The 26534-nt window shown below is 31.8% G+C and overlaps 1 protein-coding gene across 1 annotated transcript; it reads right to left on the bottom strand.

The window, feature by feature from the left end:
* LOC143074949 (splicing factor, suppressor of white-apricot homolog) lies at positions 1-26340 on the bottom strand. Its single transcript, XM_076250149.1, has 16 exons — positions 26136-26340; positions 22320-22480; positions 21086-21193; positions 19733-19791; positions 18866-19094; positions 16641-16818; positions 16009-16293; positions 11021-11246; positions 10203-10344; positions 9599-9727; positions 7111-7263; positions 5995-6205; positions 4264-4440; positions 3624-3737; positions 2521-2599; positions 1-157 (listed from the first exon to the last, which is right to left on the bottom strand). Exons 1-16 carry the CDS (start codon positions 26312-26314, stop codon positions 74-76), a joined length of 2514 nt encoding a protein of 837 aa, XP_076106264.1. The 5' UTR covers positions 26315-26340; the 3' UTR covers positions 1-73.
* Positions 26341-26534: the final 194 nt, after the last annotated feature.

The raw sequence follows: 26534 nt of genomic DNA on the forward strand, positions 1-26534 counted from the left end.
CACTGTTACTATATTTATTAGAGTGATAACAGTATACAATACAGACAGAATAAACAATTGTAAAATATTGATGTCACGTGTCTTCAAATATATCTTCATCTTTCTTCACTGCTTCCTTGCTGGCCTTAATCAGAGCTCTTACCCTATGTAACATGTACTGGAATGAAGAAGAAAAAATGAAATTTTAGGTAATTTAAAGGTATAACTCAAGATCTGTGTTTAAGGTTTACAACTGGTAGAAGATTTTTATGCACTGCTAATAATTGGCAATGTTATATTGTGTTACATGTGTCTGTCCTTCCATCATCCATCTTGTTGAAAAGTTGTTTAAACTTATTTCATTGAATCTGCATTGCATTTTGTTCCGGTTTTCCAAACTTTCCCTTGAATTATTCCTCTTACCAGGGGTATGTCAAAGAAAGTCTCATCCTTTTTCTAAAAAAGTTCATCGGAAGATACCCAGAACTTGTTGATAAATATTCCGTATCAACTTCACAAATAATACAAGATGGTCTTGAAGTATAGATTTTGCGTACTGACTTTGGGTTATCATCTTAATAACGTGTTATATTATTCTTTTATTTGTCTTTATTAATATTACTTGTACTGTTAAGGAGGCTCGCGGGTATAAGATTTTCAGAAAAAAAATAAACATTTATTTTTCATTACAAATTTTATTTATTACCTTCAGTAGTTATTACTTTATCATATGGTACAAAAATCATTCCAAAAAATCAATTCGTGTTTGCCTCAGGTGACTTTTAAAATGCAGATATCATTGAAAAAGCTCCAAATTATCTTCCTTTGGTGCAAAAATGCAATTTTTTGGCATTAAAATTAAAATATTTTTTTTAACACATCGGTGACCTATATTTTTTATTGCTGTTTTCGAATAAGCTGTACATTAACTAAATAATTGTAAAATTTAAGCGATTTCTGTAATTAAGTTCTTTTTTTATTTCGATATTACCGCTATTTCTCCTATTAGTTCAACAGAAAAAAAGGACATAAATTTACAAAAATGTATGCTTTTTTCGAAGGCAGATTGTGAGCGGAAATGAACGGTGACCCCACATTTTTATTTCATATTTCTATTAAGTATAAGATAACGTTCACTTATAGAAAAATATAGCGAATTCTTATATCAAAATAAAAAATTTGATTTAGACCCGCGAGCCACCTTAAGTCAGTTTTTTCATATATTCTTTTGGAGCGACCCTGTGGTTGTGTAAAACATCATACTTTGATCGCCAAAATTATTTCATTTACAATTATTTCTTTTACGTATTGATCTTGAATACTATGAATGACAAAACTATTTTATTCAATAATATTACTTTTTCTGTCAAGTCTGTTTTTTATGATATACATTTGACGTGAAACTGTACTTATGTATCCCGTCACACTTTGAACCACACAATTATTTTATTTATTATTATTACTTTTACTGTTAAATCTGTTTTTGTTATATCTACTTTAAGTGACTCTTCATGTATGTATGCCGTCATACTTGGAAGGACAAAATAATTTTTATGCCTACCTGTGCGAATTTCAAGCGCGCAATTTTACACCAGTACTGAAAACCTTCTATCCTTTACGGGAAGGCTTTACATACATAATTTAAGTTGTATAAGAAAAACAAAATCAGTATGTTAAATTTCATGTATGCCTTTTTGTGCTTCTTCGGTACATTTGTTGTTTTTACAGTGATATTAAGATGATAACACATTATTGACTGCTGTACCCCTATTTTTGACATTTTTACTCTTTGAGTATGTTTGTTTTGTTCATTCATCGTTGACAATGTAATGGAATTTGATGCGACTGTCATACAAGTGAGAGGTTTAGCTAGCTATAAAACCAGGTTCAATCCACCATTTTCTACATTAGAAAATGCCTGTACCAAGTCAGGAATATGACAGTTGTTATCTATTCGTTTGATGTGCTTGGACTTTTGATTTTGCCTTTTGATTTTTGATTTTCCTTTTTGAATTTTCCTCGGAGTTTAGTATTTTTGTGTTTTTACTTTTCTTATACTGAAAAAATATCATGAAAATGTACTGAGATATAGAATGATGTGGTATGAGTGCCAATGAGACAACTGTCCTGTTTTGTTTTATTTTTTTGACATTGACTGCAGATTCAGTTAATCTTTGGTTCATTAGTGTATAATGATAACCTAACAATAGAACATGGCTTTTTTTCCTGTTGGCAGAATTTTTCTATAATTGCATATCTGTTCAACATCTACTTCCTATTCACTGATTCATGTACTTTGAACTACAAGTATTGTGTTTTCATGCTTGCATTCCTCTTAGCACTTGCACCTAGTTGATCATTGTTTTAATTGCCCTATAACCCGATTTAAACTAACATTTTTTAAAATTTGTAATTGGTCAGACTTTAGATATTTTACAGTAAACTGATCACACACAAAAAAGGTTGCCTTTATGTTCAGGTTGACAAATATTTTTAAAAATAATATACAATTTCCACAAATTCCACTTTGTTGATACTTACATTAGAAACATTTTTAGAACTATCAGTTGACATGGTACTGTTACTGTCTTCATCTAATGGCTGTGAGATTCTTGTGGAACTAAGAAAATAAATCATTAAAGAGGTCAACACTTGTGGAACTAAGAAAATAAATCATTAATAATATAAAAACTTGTGGAACTAAGAAATAAATCATTATATAGAAATTTGTGGATCCAGAGGCTATTTACACAGTAAAATTATAACAAGCATTTAGTTTTAATGATGTTTTTAAAATGATAATTATTTGAGTGATTTTTAATTATGTTGTTGTTACAATAGACAACTTTCGAGTTTGATGCATTTTCGTCAAAAACTTTGGTTTTAGTGAAGGTCACTCGTGTGTTTAGGTGCATCCTGACATCCGTTTCAATGTAGAGCGAGTGGTTGAAAAACTATAAAGCTATATTGCAGAAATTATTCGGCAAACTATATATTCTTATAATTGACAATCTGCCCCACTGTCATTAGGGAATTGTGATAAAGTATCTACTGAACTAACTTTTTTCTAGTTAATCCTGTACAACAATGATCACTAAGACGCTTGATAAACCTTTATAGTGAAGGGATACAGGCCAGCCCCTCTATCTGGTAAATGACGTCACAAAGGCGCTTATAATTGACAAGTTATTTTCCAGTGAAGGATGAAGTCGAAAGTGGTGTATTAGAACATTAATTTGGATATTTAATCTTGTCCTTGATACTCAAACTTATTAAATTTGGTTAAAAAAACCCAACTTAAATGATAATTTATCTCAATCTAATAAAATTCTTATTCATTTGTCAGAATATTTGCAATTACATATTATTTATGTATTCCATATGGAATTCTCTGAAATGGGTGTTGCGTTTAAAAAACTTCCTGTTTGCCTATTTTGGAGCTTTAACTTTTCCAAATATGTCTATGAGTAATAAACAATAAATAACCATTTTTCTCTTGTTTCTTGGACCACAAAGGGGTTGTGCATTATACACCCCAAAAGACGGTAGCTATTTTAACTGGAGATTTTGAAAAGACAAACTTTAGTGATGCACAATTAGAAAATACAATGTATCCCAACAAATATTATCAACTGAGTACTTACATGTCAGGTGATATTGAGGTAGTTAATGGCGCCGGACTAGCTGATAATCTCTCCCTTATACTATCTAATGCCTCGGGTTCTTCATATTTTTTAGATGACTTTCTGCTGGGAGATCTGAAATGATTATTTAGGAATACAATGAAATATACAATGCATCAACTTTTTGTATTTTTTTCATACTTTACCATTTTTGTGTTTTTACTATTTATGTGTAGAGGCTTGCCAAAATGTGTAACCATCATGGACAGACTAGAAAACATAATGCCCCTCTACTATCGTAGGTAGGGCATAATCAAGGATTTAAATGTATTGAAGAGTTCATCCGACAACTAATACATTGTTAAGTCACTGACCACTGTATAATAATAACATTCTTTATCCACAACAGTTTACATAAGATAATCTTTGATCATCATAATAAATAATAAGTGATACAGTGTTTTAATAATGTGAATGAAAACTATTAAATATGTTTGACAACAATTATAATTATCAACTTTTAATTTATCTTACAAATAAACATCCCTTTTGTCTACTCAAAGATTATTTTGGATAAAAATTTCAGACATATTTTTGTATCCCAATATATAAATATATCCCTTAAAACTTTTCATACGACACTTATCATTAATCATCATACCTGGATTTTGTCCTTGAACTTTTCTTTGACTTCTTTGACTTCTTTGTTTTAGTTGGTGGATCTAAATCTATTACAGTTGGTGGTGACCTTGACCTTTTACGACTAGGTGATCTTGACTTTTGATATGGACTAGAATGCCTGGAAGTTTTATATCTACTTGGTGACCTAGATTCTGACCTTAAAAAAAAATCAATAACATTCAAGTTCAACAACATTATTCTGAGACAACAAAGTTACCTACCAATCTAAGTTATATAGTAATATACAGTTGTTAATAAAAGTATTATTGCTTTTCTTCTAATGAAATCTTATAAAATACACATCAGCAATGAGAAAAATATAGTAACCAAGGTTGGTGAGAAATATAATTCAAATATTAACAATAAGTGTTCAAACAAATGCTTATCTTTCATTGGTTGAATAAAATTATAGAAATATAAGATCTGCCAACCTACACTTGAAATTAATCAACACATTGTTATTATACTTCATTCAAACCGTATGGCTTTTAAAAAATCATGTTTTATTGAATTTAATCTGACATTATGAATATACTGTGGATTTATTTATTTTTATGGGTACAAAGTTTTGTTGAGGAAACTTGCACATATATTAGATATTTGATTTCATGGTTTTCCATGAGTCTGCATGTTTAGTAGGTGTCTTTTGTTGATGTGGTTCATAAGTGCTTCTATTTTTTTTTTTTTTATAAAGATTAAACTTTTGGTTTTCCTGTTTGAATGGTTTTACACTAGTCATTTTTGGGACCCTTTATACATTTTATAGCTTGCTGTTCCATGTGAACCACTGCTCCTTGTTAAACACTGCACCTTGACCTATAAAGGTTTTTCTTTTACAAATTGTGACTTGGATGGTGAGTTGTCTCATTAGCACTCATACCACATCTCTTACATTTTTGTCTTATATCTATATATTCATATTAAGCCAATTTGTAATTCTTTAAATATTTCAATTCTTGGTTTCCCTGTACCTGAAAATACACAAAATTGGTATCTAAAAAATAATAATAATAACAGTCAGTCGGGGTACTACTTGTATAAGTTATTTTTATTTTCTTGAAGAAGTAAAAAAAAAAAAATACACATATAAGTGAATTGATAATGTTTAAATAATCTCCCTTCAATTTTCTCAAACATTTACTTGTATAAGTAAATTTTTCTTACAATCCTACAAATATTCTCAAGTTTTGAGATGTAAAATCAGGGCTTTTATGATTTTACCAAGGTTAGCTCATATTTTTTAATTAGAGTTCAATGTTTCATCTCATTAATTCAACAAAGAAACTGATTGTGCAAAGATCTTAAGTATTTGCTCAATGCCTTCAACAATTGCCCCTAGGGGGCTTGTAAATGAGCAGTGTTCTGAAGACAAATGGGATTTTCAATGCCCATGAAATTACACTTAAATGTTTAGTAAAGACATCTGCAAGGGGCAGATAACTTAAAATTATATTAGAGCAAAGAAATCTTAAGAATTCAATAAAAGAAGATAGGATGACTTTTTTACTTATACAAGTAAAAAAATCTGAATGTCTAAGGGACATAAGTCAGCCAATATTTTTTTACTTATACAAGTAAATAAAATTCACTTGTATAAGTAGCCTACAAATTTGCTTATATAAGTATATTAATATTACTTCTTCAAGTAATTGTACAAGTAGTACCCCTGACTGACAGTATCAAGAGTATAGCTTTGATTGAAGATAAATACCTTTGTATACTAGGGAAGGCACTAGGTGGTGGTGCTGGAGATTTACGTTTCCTAGGTGACCGTGACCTTGAACGATGTTTTGATCTCTTAGGTGACCTTGATCTTGACCTTGAGTATTTAGACTTTTTTGTTCTCTTTGGCTCACTGTCTTCCCTTGGATCCTCTGATGGAGCAGGTGTGTGTGATCTACTACTACTGGGTGTTCCTCCATCTGTAAAAACAATAATTTCTATGTCAGTTATATTAATATTACATTGTGCTTACAGTAAGTGCATGTACATTTTAATACAGTACATTGAGGTGCCTGTAATTCAGTGGGTGTCATTTGTTTATGTGTTACATATTTGTTTTTCGTTCATTTTTTGTACTTAAGTAAGGCCATAGTTTTCTCATTTGAATTGTTTTTCATTGCCATTTCAGGGCCTTTTATAGCTGATTATGCGGAACAGACTTTTTGTTGAAGGCAGTGACCTATAGTTGTTAATTTCTGTGTCATTTTGGTCTCTTGTGGAGAGTTGTCTCATTGGAATTCATAACACATCTTCTTTTTATAGCTAAAACTGACAAGACAGGATTGCCAATGAAAGAACTAGCTTGTTCAAGTAATCTTGTCAGTGGTTGTCTTTGGTTGTATATTTGACTGTATTTCTGTATCCTATAGAGAGTTCAGTGTTCATGGCAGAGCTTTTTTGTCCCTGTTAAATTTATCAACATTTCTTCTAGATTCTGCAGGATTCAGAGCTAGACTAATAGTAAAGACTTTTATCTATAGTAATGATTGTAAAATGATCTCTAGATGCCGTTTGTGTACTGCTGTTGCTTTCATTAACCCCATAATTTCAATCAATTAAACATAAAATATATCTGTAACCACAAAAATTTTCTGTCAATTTTTAATGATTTACAATGAAGAAAAATAAATCTTTTTACAATATCAAACTTTAGTTTTAAATATAATATTTTTTGTTTTATAACACAAATGCAAGGTTTGTCATATATTATATAGCTAATGCAATTATAAACCTGATACCGGAGGTCAGAAAATGGCTAATGATTACACCTCTCTACTCCTGTATTTCTACTCATAGGATTTTAAAGTGGAGAAGTTTGACCTACTTTTAGTTTCATCAGAAGATTTTGTAGATTTTAACATATTGATAAACATGGCTGCCTTCCTTTTCCTCTCAGCCTGGACCTGTTTCTCTCGACTGGCTTTAGATAACTTCTCTCGAGCAGCCATTGCTAATTTATCTTTCAGTTTTTCTTGAGCTGCAAACAAATTTAAATAAGTTGTAAATCAACTAAAACACTAAATTAATTAGCTTCTTATAAAAATTTTTAAAGTTCTGTGGATCCCTTGTAATTGATATTAATTCATTGGATACCAATTTTCGTTAAAAACCATGAAATAAATTGTTCAAGGAAATTACTAATTCTACATGCCTTGAATGGAGACATTGGCAGAACCACGAAATTGCAAGTTTTCCTCAATCCACAAAAATTGGTACCCATGAAAATAAATGAATCCACAGTACTTTCTCTGAACTCATGCATGTTTTGATCAAAGTCCTTTATAAGAACAAGAGTGCACACGCTGAAATGTCTCGCCTTCTATACTAATCATTGATATTATGTTGATAGTCCTTAGTATAAAGCTAAGCTTTATAACAACTGTCACATAAACTTAACATTAACCAAGATAACTAAACATAGACCAATGAACCTTGAAAATGAGGTCAAGGTCAGATGAACCATGCCAGGCAGACATGTACAGCTAACAATGCTTCTATACAACATATATAGTTGACTTATTACTTATAGTTTAAGAAAAATAGACCAAAACACAAAAACTTAACACTGTGCAATGAACCGTGAAAATGAGGTCACGATCAAATAAAACCTGTGCGACTGACATAAAGATCATAAAATATTTCCATACACCAAATATAGTTGACCTATGGCATATAGTATTAGATAAAAAGACCAAAACTCAAAAACTTAACTTTGACCACTGAACCATGAAAATGAGGTCAAGGTCACATGACATCTGCCCACTAGACATGTACACCTTACAATAGTTCCATACAACAAATATAGTAGACCTATTGCATATAGTATGAGAAAAACAGACCAAAACACAAAAATTTAACTTTGACCACTGAACCATGAAAATGAGGTCAAGGTCACATGACATCTGCCCGCTAGACATGTACACCTTACAATCGTTCCATACAACAAATATAGTAGACCTATTGCATACAGTATGAGAAAAACAGACCAAAACACAAAAATTTAACTTTGACCACTGAACCACGAAAATGAGGTCAAGGTCACATGACATCTGCCCGCTAGACATGTACACCTTACAATCGTTCCATACAACAAATATAGTAGACCTATTGCATATAGTATGAGAAAAACAGACCAAAACACAAAAATTTAACTATAACCACTGAACCATGAAAATTAGGTCAAGGTCAGATGACACCTGCCAGTTGGACATGTACACCTTACAGTCCTTCCATACACTGAATATACTAGCCCTATTGCTTATAGTATCTGAGATAGGGACTTGACCACCAAAACTTAACCTTGTTCACTGATCCATGAAATGAGGTCGAGGTCAAGTGAAAACTGTCTGACAGACATGTGAACCTTGCAAGGTACGCACATATCAAATATAGTTATCCTATTACTTATAATAAGAGAGAATTCAACATTACAAAAAAATTGAACTTTTTTTTCAAGTGGTCACTGAACCATGAAAATGAGGTCAAGGACATTGGACATGTGACTGACGGAAACTTCGTAACATGAGGCATCTATATACAAAGTATGAAGCATCCAGGTCTTCCACCTTCTAAAATATAAAGCTTTTAAGAAGTTAGCTAACGCCGCCGCCGTAGCCGCCGTAGCCGCCGCCGGATCACTATCCCTATGTCGAGCTTTCTGCAACAAAAGTTGCAGGCTCGACAAAAATCATTAAGAAAAATTGCAAGATACAAGTTTATAAATATAATATTGAGGTTATCAAAAGGGACATTTTAGACAAAGAAGTAAAGAAAGGAAAGAGAAAATTTGTAATTCAGAACAATGTATTAAAAAGGAGGGTGTTAGAATACTATTTTGCTCTCTAAATTCTGTCCTATTTCATTGTATTTAATTTAGATGTGTGGATAGGTAACTCTCAACACTAAATCCTAGAGAATATTTTTAATGCATAAGAATAACAAAATTTGGTTAACTTTTATCATCAGTAGCACATTGTGTGGCGACATCCTTCTAGAATCAGATCTACCCATAATTAACAAGTTCCTGAAGTTATATCTCACATTGGCTTACATACTATTATATATAGAAATTAAAAGCATGGTATACATGCCAATGAAAGAACTCGCCATCCAAAACACAAGGTGTAAAAAGTAAACAGTCATTTTTGAGGTCCTTTGTAGCTTGCTGTTCAGTGCAAGCCAAGGCTCTGTATTGAATACCATACTTTGATCTAGGCCTTTAATGGTTTACTTTTACAAATTGTGACTTAGATGTAGAGTTGTCTCATTGGCCCTCGTACCATGTATAGGTCAATATCTCACATTAGTCTTACCTAGTTTTTTCTCTGACCTCTCTGATTGCCTCTCGTCTGACGATATTCTACTGGACGACTCCCAATCAACAGGTGTTGAAGTTCCAGACAAATCAGATCTAATACTTCTATCTCTCGTACTTTCAGAATCTAAAATCAGAAAAATAAATGTATGCTTCATTTAAGCAACTATTTTTTTAAGATTAAGTGTTATAATAGCAGGTTATAGAAAGCAGGTTTAAACAAGAGTTCTATACAAAATAATAACCCATCTTATGCTAGCTAGTAAAGTTCTCTTCCATCATTTATACTAAAGATGAATGAAGTCTTCTGTCACATTATATCCTTAATATTGAAATGGACAGATGGATGGATGGATGGAGTAGAGGGTTACTAGACCTGCTTTCATCTTTGGAAACACAGGTAATAACAAAATGAATAGAAACCATGGTGAATATGCAAAACTTTAATTTTTTCTAACAAAGAAAATAAACTGAGAAAATAAAGTGCTCAAAAGTGAGCCAAAAAGGGGTTTAACACGTAAAAAAAAGTAGTTTTTATCACAACCACAAGAAAACTTCAACAAAATATAGAATCCAAAAAGACAACTTGTTTGGTCTCATACCTTCATCTCCACTACTGTCATGGTCAAACACTTTCTTCTCTGATGAGACAACACCGTCCTGATCTTTGGTTTTATTCTTTATAGAGAAACTAAGTTTGGCTGGTTTGTCTTTCTCAAGTTTTTCTCGTTCTTTCAATACTTCCTGGAAATATACGAAAAACAAAATTACAAAACAATTTCCCACAATTCCATATCCTTAAAGTGTGGTTAAATTCAAAACTTTAACATCAAGGTCAAAGCTTTTGTAAACTAGCCTGTTAACTATATAGCTAAGTCTTGTATTTCTTAGCTAAGCCTAGTAAAATATTGTTTTAAGAACAAGATTGAAACCCTAAGCTTGTAACGATTGAATTCTGTTTATTTCATATAAGGATTTAAATTTCTACAAGTAGAATCAGTTTTGATAAAACTAGATTACTGTAGATCTTTCATTTCATATATACCAGTTTTCATGGATTGAGGAACAATTGTTTTATTGGCAGATAATTGTTTTATTGGCAGATAATTGTTTTATTGGCTTTGCCAGGCCTGCATGGAAGGCTACAACAAATGTTTACTTTGTTGAACATTAAAATTCTGGGTTCACAATAAATAAAAATTCCACAGTAGTTACATGAGATTTTTCATTTCCTTTTAATTTCTGATAATTAAATCAGTGATCTTGTGGTTGTATGCTCACCTCCAGTGCTAAAGGTTTTTGTGTGTTTCGACTCCTTGGATCAATACATTAAAATATGTTTTATTAAATTTTATCCTCATTTAAATACAAATGTTCAGGTGGGTATATTCATGTGCCCAACAATGGTTTCATTACTTACCTCAATAAATATTTTCTTTTTCGAGTTGTAATATCTGAAGTATGAATGCCATGGTTGTAGAAATTCAAAGCGTGGATCATTTTTACTTCTGACTACAATCTCAAATTCTACCCCATTCTTGGCGACATACATGGCCATCCTATCAATGATTGGTTGGATGTCAGGCGGAGGTGGTATAACTTTAGGCTCTAACGATGGACCCATCATCACAGGGGCATGCTGAACACTAGAAAAAAACATTCAAAAATACTTTCATACAGATACTATTATGTAAATAAACTCATAGATACCAGGATTAAATTATTGTTTGCCAGACAGTTATTTCGTCTACAAGAGACATCAGTGACATTCACAATTTTTTTTTATTTCTAAAGGCCAAAAAATGTATGAAGTTGGAAACACTGAGGAAGGAAAATGATTTATTGATCCTAAAATTAGCATTTTTTTAACATGACAAATTAATACACCAATAGAATACACGAAATACAGTTGGATTTCAATTATCTTTTTCTATGTACCAACTTTTAATTTGTCAGTTTACCTATTCTTGTAAAATCCAACGAAAAGATGAACCTATAAACTGAATCTACAGCAACTAAGTAACAACATTTACAATATGTTTTAAAATACAGCTTTTAAAGGTAGACTATGTCTTTATGCCATAACAGATCAGCTTTTAAAGGTAGACTATGTCTTTATGCCATAACAGATCAGCTTTTAAAGGTACACTATGTCTTTATGCCATAACAGATCAGCTTTTAAAGGTACACTTTGTCTTTATGCCATAACAGATCAGCTTTTAAAGGTAGACTATGTCTTTATGCCATAACAGATCAGCATTTAAAGGTAGACTATGTCTTTATGCCAGTAGACTATGTCTTTATGCCATAACAGATCAGCTTTTAAAGGTAGACTTTGTCTTTATGCCATAACAGATCAGCCTTTAAAGGTACACTATGCCTTTATGCCATAACAGATCAGCCTTTAAAGGTACACTATGTCTTTATGCCATAACAGATCAGCCTTTAAAGGTACACTATGTCTTTATGCCATAACAGATCAGCCTTTAAAGGTACACTATGTCTTTATGCCATAACAGATCAGCTTTTAAAGGTAGACTATGTCTTTATGCCATAACAGATCAGCTTTTAAAGGTAGACCATGTCTTTATGCCATAACAGATCAGCCTTTAAAGGTACACTATGTCTTTATGCCATAACAGATCAGCCTTTAATGGTACACTATGTCTTTATGCCATAACAGATCAGCTTTTAAAGGTAGACTATGTCTTTATGCCATAACAGATCAGCCTTTAAAGGTACACTATGTCTTTATGCCATAACAGATCAGCCTTTAAAGGTACACTATGTCTTTATGCCATAACAGATCAGCCTTTAAAGGTACACTATGTTTTTATGCCATAACAGATCAGCTTTTAAAGGTACACTATGTTATATGCCATAACAGATCAGCTTTTAAAGGTACACTATGTCTTTATGACAGAACAGATCAGCTTTTAAAGGTACACTATGTCTTTATGACAGAACAGATCAGCTTTTAAAGGTACACTATGTCTTTATGCTATAACAGATCAGCTTTTAATGTAGACTATGTCTTTATGCCATAACAGATCAGCTTTTAAAGGTAGACTATGTCTTTATGCCATAAGAGATCAGCTTTTATAGGTAGACCATGTCTTTATGCCATAACAGATCAGCTTTTAAAGGTAGACTATGTCTTTATGACAGAACAGATCAGCTTTTAAAGGTACACTATGTCTTTATGACAGAACAGATCAGCTTTTAAAGGTACACTACGTCTTTATGCCATAACAGATCAGCTTTTAAAGGTACACTATGTCTTTATGCCATAACAGATCAGCTTTTAAAGGTAGACTATGTCTTTATGCCATAATAGATCAGCTTTTAAAGGTAGACTATGTCTTTATGCCATAACAGATCAGCTTTTAAAGGTAGACTATGTCTTTATGCCATAACAGATCAGCTTTTAAAGGTAGACTATGTTTTTATGCCATAACAGATCAGCTTTTAAAGGTAGACTATGTCTTTATGCCATAACAGATCAGCCTTTAAAGGTAGACTAGGTACACTATGTCTTTATGCCATAACAGATCAGCCTTTAAAGGTAGACTAGGTACACTATGTCTTTATGCCATAACAGATCAGCTTTTAAAGGTAGACTATGTCTTTATTCCATAACAGATCAGCCTTTAAAGGTACACTATGTCTTTATGCCATAACAGATCAGCTTTTAAAGGTAGACTATGTCTTTATGCCATAACAGATCAGCTTTTAAAGGTTCACTATGTCTTTATGACATAACAGATCAGCTTTTAAAGGTAGACTATGTAGATCAGCCTTTAAAGGTACACTATGTCTTTATGCCATAACAGATCAGCTTTTAAAGGTACACTATGTCTTTATGACATAACAGATCAGCTTTTAAAGGTACACTTTGTCTTTATGCCATAACAGATCAGCTTTTAAAGGTAGACTATGTCTTTATGACATAACAGATCAGCCTTTAAAGGTACACTATGTCTTTATGCCATAACAGATCAGCTTTTAAAGGTACACTATGTCTTTATGCCATAACAGATCAGCATTTAAAGGTACACTATGTATTTATGCCATAACAGATCAGCTTTTAAAGGTAGACTATGTCTTTATGACAGAACAGATCAGCTTTTAAAGGTACACTATGTCTTTATGACAGAACAGATCAGCTTTTAAAGGTACACTATGTCTTTATGCCATAACAGATCAGCTTTTAAAGGTACACTATGTCTTTATGCCATAACAAATCAGCTTTTAAGGTAGACTATTTATGCCATAACAGATCAGCTTTTAAAGGTAGACTATGTCTTTATGCCATAACAGATCAGCTTTTAAAGGTAGACTATGTCTTTATGCCATAACAGATCAGCCTTTAAAGGTACACTATGTCTGTATGCCATAACAGATCAGCTTTTAAAGGTAGACTATGTCTTTATGCCATAACAGATCAGCTTTTAAAGGTAGACCATGTCTTTATGCCATAACAGATCAGCCTTTAAAGGTACACTAGGTCTTTATGCCATAACAGATCAGCTTTTAAAGGTAGACTATGTCTTTATGCCATAACAGATCAGCTTTTAAAGGTACACTATGTCTTTATGCCATAACAGATCAGCTTTTAAAGGTTGACTATGTCTTTATGACATAACAGATCAGCTTTTAAAGGTACACTATGTCTTTATGCCATAACAGATCAGCTTTTAAAGGTAGACTATGTCTTTATGCCATAACAGATCAGCTTTTAAAGGTAGACTATGTTTTTATGCCATAACAGATCAGCTTTTAAAGGTAGACTATGTCTTTATGCCATAACAGATCAGCCTTTAAAGGTAGACTAGGTACACTATGTCTTTATGCCATAACAGATCAGCCTTTAAAGGTAGACTAGGTACACTATGTCTTTATGCCATAACAGATCAGCTTTTAAAGGTAGACTATGTCTTTATTCCATAACAGATCAGCCTTTAAAGGTACACTATGTCTTTATGCCATAACAGATCAGCTTTTAAAGGTAGACTATGTCTTTATGCCATAACAGATCAGCTTTTAAAGGTTCACTATGTCTTTATGACATAACAGATCAGCTTTTAAAGGTAGACTATGTAGATCAGCCTTTAAAGGTACACTATGTCTTTATGCCATAACAGATCAGCTTTTAAAGGTACACTATGTCTTTATGACATAACAGATCAGCTTTTAAAGGTACACTTTGTCTTTATGCCATAACAGATCAGCTTTTAAAGGTAGACTATGTCTTTATGACATAACAGATCAGCCTTTAAAGGTACACTATGTCTTTATGCCATAACAGATCAGCTTTTAAAGGTACACTATGTCTTTATGCCATAACAGATCAGCATTTAAAGGTACACTATGTATTTATGCCATAACAGATCAGCTTTTAAAGGTAGACTATGTCTTTATGACAGAACAGATCAGCTTTTAAAGGTACACTATGTCTTTATGACAGAACAGATCAGCTTTTAAAGGTACACTATGTCTTTATGCCATAACAGATCAGCTTTTAAAGGTACACTATGTCTTTATGCCATAACAAATCAGCTTTTAAGGTAGACTATTTATGCCATAACAGATCAGCTTTTAAAGGTAGACTATGTCTTTATGCCATAACAGATCAGCTTTTAAAGGTAGACTATGTCTTTATGCCATAACAGATCAGCCTTTAAAGGTACACTATGTCTGTATGCCATAACAGATCAGCTTTTAAAGGTAGACTATGTCTTTATGCCATAACAGATCAGCTTTTAAAGGTAGACCATGTCTTTATGCCATAACAGATCAGCCTTTAAAGGTACACTAGGTCTTTATGCCATAACAGATCAGCTTTTAAAGGTAGACTATGTCTTTATGCCATAACAGATCAGCTTTTAAAGGTACACTATGTCTTTATGCCATAACAGATCAGCTTTTAAAGGTTGACTATGTCTTTATGACATAACAGATCAGCTTTTAAAGGTACACTATGTCTTTATGCCATAACAGATCAGCTTTTAAAGGTACACTATGTCTTTATGCCATAACAGATCAGCTTTTAAAGGTTGACTATGTCTTTATGACATAACAGATCAGCTTTTAAAGGTACACTATGTCTTTATGCCATAACAGATCAGCTTTTAAAGGTACACTATGTCTTTATGTCATAACAGATCAGCCTTCATGGTAGTACTAATACTTTGTACAAGTTTAGTCTGCAATTAATTTCATATATGTTGTGTTGTTTGGTTATTGTCTCCATTAAGTGAAAAAATATATATAATAACCAGCAACTCAGATCTTAAAACAACTAATGACCAGTAACTCAGATCTTAAAACAACTAATGACCAGAACTTTTTTTTCTTCAAATAATGTTGTTTATTGGTTGTTTATAAAAACTTGTTCATTAGACAAACCTTGGTGGCTTTTCCTCTTCTTGTTCCTCGTCCATGACTTGTTGTTGTAGATGTGGTGGTATCAATGGTCCCTCTAACTCTGTACCTGGGGGTGGAGGCTGGTTAGATGATGGTAAGGTGACAGGCTCCAGTCCCGGGGGTGGGGGTACACCAGGGTGCATGTGATGGTAGTCTGTGGTCTGATGTATGAACGTGTTACCTGACTCCGGGGGAGGAGTGTTGCTCGTAGGCTGTGGAGAGTAACTTCTTCCTGAGTATTGGTCCTGATTAGGTGTTGGTGAACTACTGAAATGAAAATACAAATCAATTAATTCTAATTAATCTAAACATATTTTGTTCAATAACTTGATGCATCAAAATATTTTAAGTACATATCTTAAGATATATTATTATACATGTTATACAGTAGCAGAACTGATAGACTTTGTGCTTCATCACCATGAACAAACAGGTAAGTTTCAATAATATTAATACATTATTATTAATAAATTTGGTATGATTGAAACAGGAAAACAGTTTTTAACTACAAGATAGATTAAACTACTGTAGAGCCTATCACAAAAGATTTACAACACAAGTAATGGTTTACCATACGGTGTATCATGTATAGATACAGCTGACTCAGTACTAACCTGTTTCTTTCTGAGTCAGGAGTAGATTTTTTCAGATGTTTGAGCAGTTTACCATACGGTGTATCATGTATGGATACAGCAGGCATCTTGACAGCAGGTGCTAAGTTAGGCTTGGCTGTGTGTGTCTGCACTAAACTGGGATGTAAATATCCATGCTGACTATGTGGAGCATCATCATCTGAAATAAAAAGTTTATCATGTAACATTTATAATCAATACAGTTCAAAGTCAATTAAAAATAACTCAATTATTCACACTGAATGCTGTTTTTAGTGGATAATTCATGCAGTTATTTATCTCTGTTTATTTAAAAAAAAACACATGGCAAGGTCACAAAGTTAAGTAATCGCCCCTCATATTTATGATTTCATTTCACATGTTTATGAAAATATCTAATAATAATTTAGTACCAACTTTCTGATGTAAAAACATATTAATATCATTCCTAACGTAAAAAGCAGTGTAACATTCAGTGACACTGGCAAATTAAACATGTAAAATGCATATTCAGGAAATGAACACAATAATTGTGTCAGATATGACTATAAACCCTGATTTGTACTAGACCGATACGCTTAACTGTATTTTCAACATGCTACCTCACAAGGTAACAGACTGCAGGACGACATGTTACCATATTCAGATACATTATACTGACTCCAAACAAACCAGTCTTCTTTGTTCTTTTACAGAAGAAGAAAATACAAATCTGTCCTGGATTTTTATCAGAATATGAAAAAATACATAGAATTGGTGAATGGTTTTTTATTCTATTGGGGTATTTTGGCCCAATAGAATAAACATTTGGCATTGCTGTAACAGACCATACTAACCTCTGTTATCATCATCATCCTCTTTAATCTCTTTAGGTTTATATTTCCCAGATTTAATCATGTTGACCATATGTTTATAATACTGATTTAACATTGTTATAACTGACCCTACTAACCTCTGTTATCATCATCATCCTCTTTAATCTCTTTAGGTTTATATTTCCCAGATTTAATCATGTTGACCATATGTTTATAATACTGATTTAACATTGTTATAACAGACCCTACTAACCTCTGTTATCATCATCATCCTCTTTAATCTCTTTAGGTTTATATTTCCCAGATTTAATCATGTTGACCATATGTTTATAATACTGATTTAACATTGTTATAACTGACCCTACTAACCTCTGTTATCATCATCATCCTCTTTAATCTCTTTAGGTTTATATTTCCCAGATTTAATCATGTTGACCATATGTTTATAATACTGATTTAACATTGTTATAACAGACCCTACTAACCTCTGTTATCATCATCATCCTCTTTAATCTCTTTAGGTTTATATTTCCCAGATTTAATCATGTTGACCATATGTTTATAATACTGATTTAACATTGTTATAACAGACCATACTAACCTCTGTTATCATCATCATCCTCTTTAATCTCTTTAGGTTTATATTTCCCAGATTTAATCATGTTGACCATATGTTTATAATACTGATTTAACATTGTTATAACAGACCCTACTAACCTCTGTTATCATCATCATCCTCTTTAATCTCTTTAGGTTTATATTTCCCAGATTTAATCATGTTGACCATATGTTTATAATACTGATTTAACATTGTTATAACTGACCCTACTAACCTCTGTTATCATCATCATCCTCTTTAATCTCTTTAGGTTTATATTTCCCAGATTTAATCATGTTGACCATATGTTTATAATACTGATTTAACATTGTTATAACAGACCCTACTAACCTCTGTTATCATCATCATCCTCTTTAATCTCTTTAGGTTTATATTTCCCAGATTTAATCATGTTGACCATATGTTTATAATACTGATTTAACATTGTTATAACAGACCCTACTAACCTCTGTTATCATCATCATCCTCTTTAATCTCTTTAGGTTTATATTTCCCAGATTTAATCATGTTGACCATATGTTTATAATACTGATTTAACATTGTTATAACAGACCCTACTAACCTCTGTTATCATCATCCTCCTCTTTAATCTCTTTAGGTTTATATTTCCCAGATTTAATCATGTTGACCATATGTTTATAATACTGATTTAACATTGTTATAACAGACCATACTAACCTCTGTTATCATCATCATCCTCTTTAATCTCTTTAGGTTTATATTTCCCAGATTTAATCATGTTGACCATATGTTTATAATACTGATTTAACATTGTTATAACAGACCATACTAACCTCTGTTATCATCATCATCCTCTTTAATCTCTTTAGGTTTATATTTCCCAGATTTAATCATGTTGACCATATGTTTATAATACTGATTTAACGGATCCTCAAAATGAAGAAAATCAAACTGTGAATTCTTGGCTTGTTTGGTCTTTATTATAATCTCCATTTGCATGCCATGACCAGCAATAAACTTGGCCGTCTTTTCTATAAACGCATGTTGTTTTTCTGATTCAGGCTAAAATTAGAAGTTATATTTAATCATGAAGGCATTATACAAGATATTGTTTTATTACATTGTTAACCTTACTGCAATTTATGTTATTTCTTTGGTGTCATGACCATTTATTGATCTTTAGTTTTGATTTAACATAAAAGGAGATGTGATTTATGTGTAAATGAGAATTATTCAGCCCTTAAATGAAATGAAGCTGAGAAACATAAAAGTGTGAAAAATATTTGATATTCTGTTGATCACTGTGTTTATAGGCAATGTTAATGACATAAGCTTATGACATCATCATTTTTATCTACTCGACTGAGACAACCATACTCAGTTGAGAAACATGATATGAAAATTATCACCAAAAAAATTCAAAGCAACATTTAAGAAAATGGTGATAAAAATAAGTTTGATGTTTGATTTCAAATAAAAACACTTGAATAAGTTTCATATTCAGTAAGGGCTGTTCCATTGAGTGAATGTTTGAGGGTAGGCACAGGAATGTCATTTTTGCACATGCAGTGTGGGTTATTAATTGTGGATTTATGTCACAAATATATTATAAGAATAACGCTAAGAAATATGGGAATTTTCAATGTCCTATGATATTTTCTGGCGTCCATTTAAAAGAAATAACCCTAGATGTAACTTACGACTTCCATTTCTGAAGGAACTTGTAAATCTTCTGGTACTATAAAAATAGGCTCTGGTTCTATTGATAAAAAATAACAATAAATTACATTTATATACAATGATATAATTAAAGAAGTTCTAAGTTTTGAAACAATCTTTTCTCTTAATTTCGATAGTTTTGGCACATTGTTTGTACACACTGTGACTCACTTGACCAGAAGTTTTACCATCTGTCATGTCTGTGGTAAAAGTGAACATTGTGTTTGTGATCATTTTTGTCAGAAAGTTTTACGAAGTCACATGTAGTTATAAGTTAGTGAAAACTAATTGTAGAAATCCTCGTTTAAGGAGGCTCGAGGGTACAAAAATTTCAGAAAAAAATCAAACATTTGTTTTTCATTACAAATTTTATATATTTCCTTTTGTAGTTGTTACTTTATCATATGGTACAAAAATCATTCAAAACAATCAATTTGTGTTGGCCCCAAATGACTTTCAAAATGTATACATCATTGAAAAAGTTCCAAATTATCTCCCTTTGGTGGAAAAATGCCATTTTTTGGCTCTAAAATTGAAATATCTTTTTCAACTCATCGGTGACCTATCTTTTTTAATGTAATTTCCATATAAGCTGTACTTAAACTAAATTATTGTAAAATTTTAGCGATTTCTGTAATAAATTTCTTTTTTTTATTTCGATATTACCTTTATTTCTCCTATTACTTCAACAGAAAAAAACCACCTTTACAAAAATGTATGCTTCTTTCGAAGGCAGATTGTGAGCGCAAATGAACGGTGACCCCACTTTTTTATTTTATTTTTCTATTAACTATAAGATAAAGTTCATTTATAGAAAAATATAGAGAAATCCTATATAAATGATTTAGACCCGCGAACCCCCTTAATTGTTATGGTCAGCTTTTAAAATTAGAGATTTGTTTAATCGGCAGAGAGAGTTGATGTTTGAGCAATAGACAACTTTCGAGTTCATCCGTCACTGGAAATGCATCGAACTAAAAAGTTGTCTATTGTTTTCTTGTGCAGACTGCCATTGACATCTATCTGTGTTGGAAAGGACAAAAATTTCCACAAAATAACAGAGATATTAAAAAGGCCTATAGCTAGAACATGAGGTCAGATTGGACACAGTATCATCTGATTATTAAATTTTCCACATCGTGTTTTAATCAAAGTCTCACTGTCATGTGAAGGAAGATCGATTGATTGGTTGATGTTTAAAGCCACTTTCAGCACTATTGTACTATTTTGTGACAGTCAATTCTTGTTTTTTTAAGGAAGCCGGAGTGCCTAATTCATGCAATTGGAAGAAGACTGTATGAGATATTGTACTCACAAAAAATTATCTAACCTACCTTGTACTTGTGTTTCCATGAAGTCTTGGTGATGTTGGTGATCGTAGCTAAATCCCACCGCATTGAAACCCTCTGATAGAGACTGATAATATCTCTTCCATTCTTCCTCTACAGACACAAAAATATATGCATGACACAGTATATACACACATATATATTAAGAACATTTTACAAAATATTATTTTAATTTTTTAGTGATTGAGCACTATGCATATTTTGAAATAAAAATGTAATATGTAGTTTTTAACTTGCCCTGTGGATTACTTCATTTTTCATGACCTGAGGAAACTTACATTTACATAGATATTTGATTTTCTGATTTTGTCATCTGCAGTTCAGCTTAACGAAAATTTATGATTCAAAATTCCATGTCATGTTTCACTTGAACCTAGATAATCCACATAAAATAAAATATGAATATAATTGACGCCTGATCCTAACTTTTTCAAGTTTTTGGTTGTGAAAAAGGACATTTGATTGATTTTTTTTGGGTCATTTTCCTAGAGATGCAACATTTTTGTATGCACAAACATTTTTAAGTTTTTCAAGCAGCATGTTGACTGATCAGGATGTTTTCATGTGGAGTAAAATTGACAAGATAAGTGTTTCCAATCATTTTTTAATATTTCTGTCGAGGAATTAAAAGACCAGAAAGAACATAGATCATTGACGTCATACAAGAGAAATATATATATTTTACCTATACAAATATTTAACAGAATTCCTACCTTCGTACATCTTTTTACCTATACAAATATTAAACAGAATTCCTACCTTCGTACATCTTTTTACCTATACAAATATTAAACAGAATTCCTACCTTCGTACATCTTTTTACCTGTACAAATATTTAACAGAATTCCTACCTTCGTACATCTTTTTACCCATACAAATAATAAACAGAATTCCTACCTTCGTACATCTTTTTACCTGTACAAATATTAAACAGAATTCCTATTTCCGTACATCTTTTTACCTATACAAATATTAAACAGAATTCCTACCTTCGTACATCTTTTTACCTGTACAAATATTAAACAGAATTCCTACCTTCGTACATCTTTTTACCTATACAAATATTAAACAGAATTCCTACCTTCGTACATCTTTTTACCTATACAAATATTAAACAGAATTCCTACCTTCGTACATCTTTTTACCTATACAAATATTAAACAGAATTCCTACCTTCATACATCTTTTTACCTATACAAATATTAAACAGAATTCCTACCTTCGTACATCTTTTTTTCTGCCAGATCATTTTTGAGTTCCAGGTATCTTTCCTCGTCACACCAAGCTTCCATCTGTTTATCTTCCTCGGATAGCTCTGCCCTCTTAACATGACTGGCATCGTATTTTGAAAGGTCAAACAGATGACCTCGTCCATCATATCTGAAGGTACAGAATAAATACATACATTTATAATGCGATCATAAAATGATAACCAGTAAAATTTAAGAATACTATTCTCTTCAATATGACCACCAACATACATATATACATCATAGCATAGCAAAAATATGCAAAAACCAAACACATGTTCATGCTTTCAAAGAACTGAGGTCAGCTAAAGGTATGCTTAAGAAGTTTTTCAGAGGAAGGTTACACATATGCAAAAATGATATGTGTACATAATTTGTACAAAATATGGCTAAAATATGCAGATTTTCATTCCTTTCATTATTTTTGTACAAATTAGGAAAGTAACTGTTTTCTCAAGTTACAAAGCAGTAGATATAATATCAGTTATCATGATTTACCACATGACTTACACAGTAAAAAAAAATCTGAAAAGAGGCCTCACAAGCTTATTTTTTTGGTTAAATAGCTTCTCACTATTTTGGTTCTTGTCCATCCTTGACTTTCAAATATTCTGCTACAAGTCATGCAAGTGTTCCTAATGAAGGTAAATTCAGAAAAGTGTTGGAGACTCATGAAACATATAAGGTGTTGTTTTCGTTTGTCATAAATTGTTCCTATATTTTTATATCTATATGTACACATGTATATGGTATAGTGTGTGGTCATACTGAAGATAATTTTAATCTACTTTCAAGGTGATTTGAGTTGCATATAGTTTTAAATTAAAACTAATTGCATTTAAAACAAATTTATCTGAATTCTAAACATATGTACGGTCACATCATGTAGTGTTCTCCAAAAGGTTATTTATCACATGGACTCATGGTAATCAGTAATATGATTTTAATTTTCTTGAGTGTGTATTACTATCTTAAGGATGTGATACAGTGTACTTTAACTTTTAGAAACAAGATGCAGTCATGGTATCTTAAATTTATTTGTACAACAGGATGATTTATCAAATTTGATGGGAGAACACTAACATGATACAACACAACATGTTTCCTATTGAAAACTATGGTGACCTACATGTATCACTTTATAGTTTTTATAGTCATTCTAAGTTGAACGAATTGTTTACAAATAGTAATTAGATTGTAATACAAATACATCAGCAAACAACAAAATGCACCCAAGGGTCATGACCTTGAACACTGGACAATTGAATAAATTCAACAGACACTACCAGTTAGATCAAAAACATTTTTCAATAATTTAAAAAATTCTAAAATCATTCACATTTATTTTAACCAAAATGACTTTGATTTCAGCAAATTTATGCACATTTGGGAAAACTTCTAAATATATTTATATACACATTCTCTAATAAACAAATTTTTCAAATCACCTTAAATTAGATTAAAATTTTTCACTATGCTAAACATGAAGATCAGTTAATGATATTTTAAATTATTATAAAAATATGTTTGTTTCTATGTAACCATTGAGTTATGATACATTATACAATCTTTTTTAGTAGGTCCTGATTATTACATTATTTATAAACAGTAGGTTTAGGAAACAAACATATCCTTATTTTACAACTTCAATATCATAAATTACTGACATGACTGTTATATGTTTTTTCAATGTCTAAAAATACGATTTTACCATGTTTACAATCATGACAATTAATACTAAATTCAATAATTCAAAAAAAAAATTAATTTTGAAGTTGGATTTACCATTGTTTACCATGTTCATGATGTTTATAAAGAAAGAGAATCTCTTTTTATAGTGTATGGCATGTAATGATGCATGTAACCAATTTTCTTAAATTGTTGGCTAAGATGATAATGACAGATGTTTTTTTAGGCCTAGCCACAAGTTAAATGCATATTCAAGACAAGAAACATTAATCATTGTTAATATGATATGAAGAATGAAACCTTCTATGTACTAGTTTTACAGGATGAGCTTTATTTTCAACATGCTAGTTTAAAACTAAAAGGTAACAGTTTGCATGAATACAATTTAACTGTCACTTGTCATTTTACTCAGACAAGTTATTCTGATTCTGAACTCACTCCTACATGTTGAGCGATAAGCACAGAAGCAGCAAATATGTGTTTTCAAGTCTTTGTTTCCATCTGGATCTGCTTAATCTTTAGTTATCTTTCCTCACCAATATGAATTATTTCAAAATATCTGATTAAGTTCTATCAACATGATTGTTTCAATAACATTCTCAGTTATATATAAAGATAAATGCATCTGTTGAATGTTTAGGTTAAATATGTTTTTATGATCTATGTCAGAAAATAGAATTACTCTTTATTTTTTTACTGTGTCAGTGTGTGTAATTGTATTGTGTGGCAGATTGGACTAGTTGTTTAATTCTGGGACTATAAGATGACTCATAATTGTAGAAAATGTGACCAATAATCACATAAACCAATACTTATCCTGATTAATCAACACTTTTGTATAATTACCAACAGTGTGTTACTCTCTGTGTTATAACGTCACTGCAAGGCAATCTGAAATTAAACATTCTGCAAACACAACATATACATAATTTTGTTTTTAATTACCAAATATCAATATTGCTCAAAAACAATATAGACAATAAATTCAAAGGACTTTATATATATATGTATAGTCACTGTCATGTAAAATTGGCACCTGGCTACTATCATGACTATCAATAGTACTCATTAAAGGTGAAGTTTTTTCACTAGGCCTAATCTAAAAGTCCTAAAAACAGGGAATGTGTCCATGGGATATAGATGAAAACCCATTTAACATAAAACCTTTTAAAGGGTCTTAACTTATGAACTATGAAAGTGAGGACCCAGGTTTGTACTTGATCTGAGTTTTGTGGTAAAAAGCAGTGTATAATTTCAACACATTCAGTCATAGGCAACTTAATTATAAGTTTGAGAACAGAAATGAAAAATTCAGCAATTTTTCCATTTGTAAAGGGGCATAACTCTAGAACAGAAAAAGTGATGCCACCAAAATTCAAACTTGATCTGTGTTTTGTGGTACAAACAAAATATCTGACGCCACAAAGGAAAAGTTACTGTTGTTGACGTCAAAAGTTCAAGCAGCCGGGTCGGCCAGGATTAGCAATAAGGTGTATTATTTTATTTATTTGGGCCTGTTCTGTTTGCCACTAAGATTAATGACGCTTAATGGAATGTACACAAAGCAAAGGAAGTGGGATTTAGAAGAGCAGAAAACAAATATTCTGCACTAATTTTGTACACTGGTAATGGCGTAGTGACGACATTGCAGATTTTTCCTGAATGATACGTACAATAACAAAGTCAGGACGAACATGATGACGGATTATAGTCTGCAGTAGAATATATCGATAGTTGACATCTCAAATGAACATATCAGATCAATGTAAAGATTTTAAGAGAAAACCTGGTGCCGATTTTACATGACAGTTACTATAGTCTATATCATCAACTGACAAAAGCTTCCACCAACATTTGTCATATGGCAGGGCATTCCTTTCATTCATAAGGTCAAGGTCAGTCAGAAATTACTTTCTTCATTTCTGCTGTATTGTGTATAAATTAATAGTTGCTAAATACATTATTCATGTTAACAAATTATTTGATCATTTAAGTACAATTATCCTGAAACGAAAATGACGTGATTAACGCGTTCGCGTCGCGAGAAATACGAGCTAATCGAGACCTGTAAAAGCAGCTGTTTCTTGAGAACCGACCTGTCAATCAACAGACTGGAATCTCCCATCCATGGTATCAGATGTTCTTCTTCGTCGATGGAGAAGGCTTTCCTGTCATCTCTGAATAATTTACATGCATAACCAAACACAGAGAGCTCCTCTGGTTCCTTAGATTGTTGATTTTCTCCCTCTGGTATGTCCCATATGAGCGCCGCCATCTTTGACGTTTTTCTAACGAATGGAATAAGCCAATTTGTGACAAATTTTCTAAAGAAATTTTAGTTTAACGCGAATTTCTCCCCCGGTTATCTACATTTATTAATTTTCATAAAATCATTTGTTTTACAGTCACTAAATATTGTAAGCATTTACACATAAATAAATATGCATTTACAGAAACCTGATAACCCTAAAAGTAAAAATAAGATTGACCCTTTT

This window comes from Mytilus galloprovincialis, chromosome 5 (genome assembly GCF_965363235.1).
Source record: "Mytilus galloprovincialis chromosome 5, xbMytGall1.hap1.1, whole genome shotgun sequence".
Taxonomy (NCBI): Eukaryota; Metazoa; Mollusca; class Bivalvia; order Mytilida; family Mytilidae; genus Mytilus; species Mytilus galloprovincialis.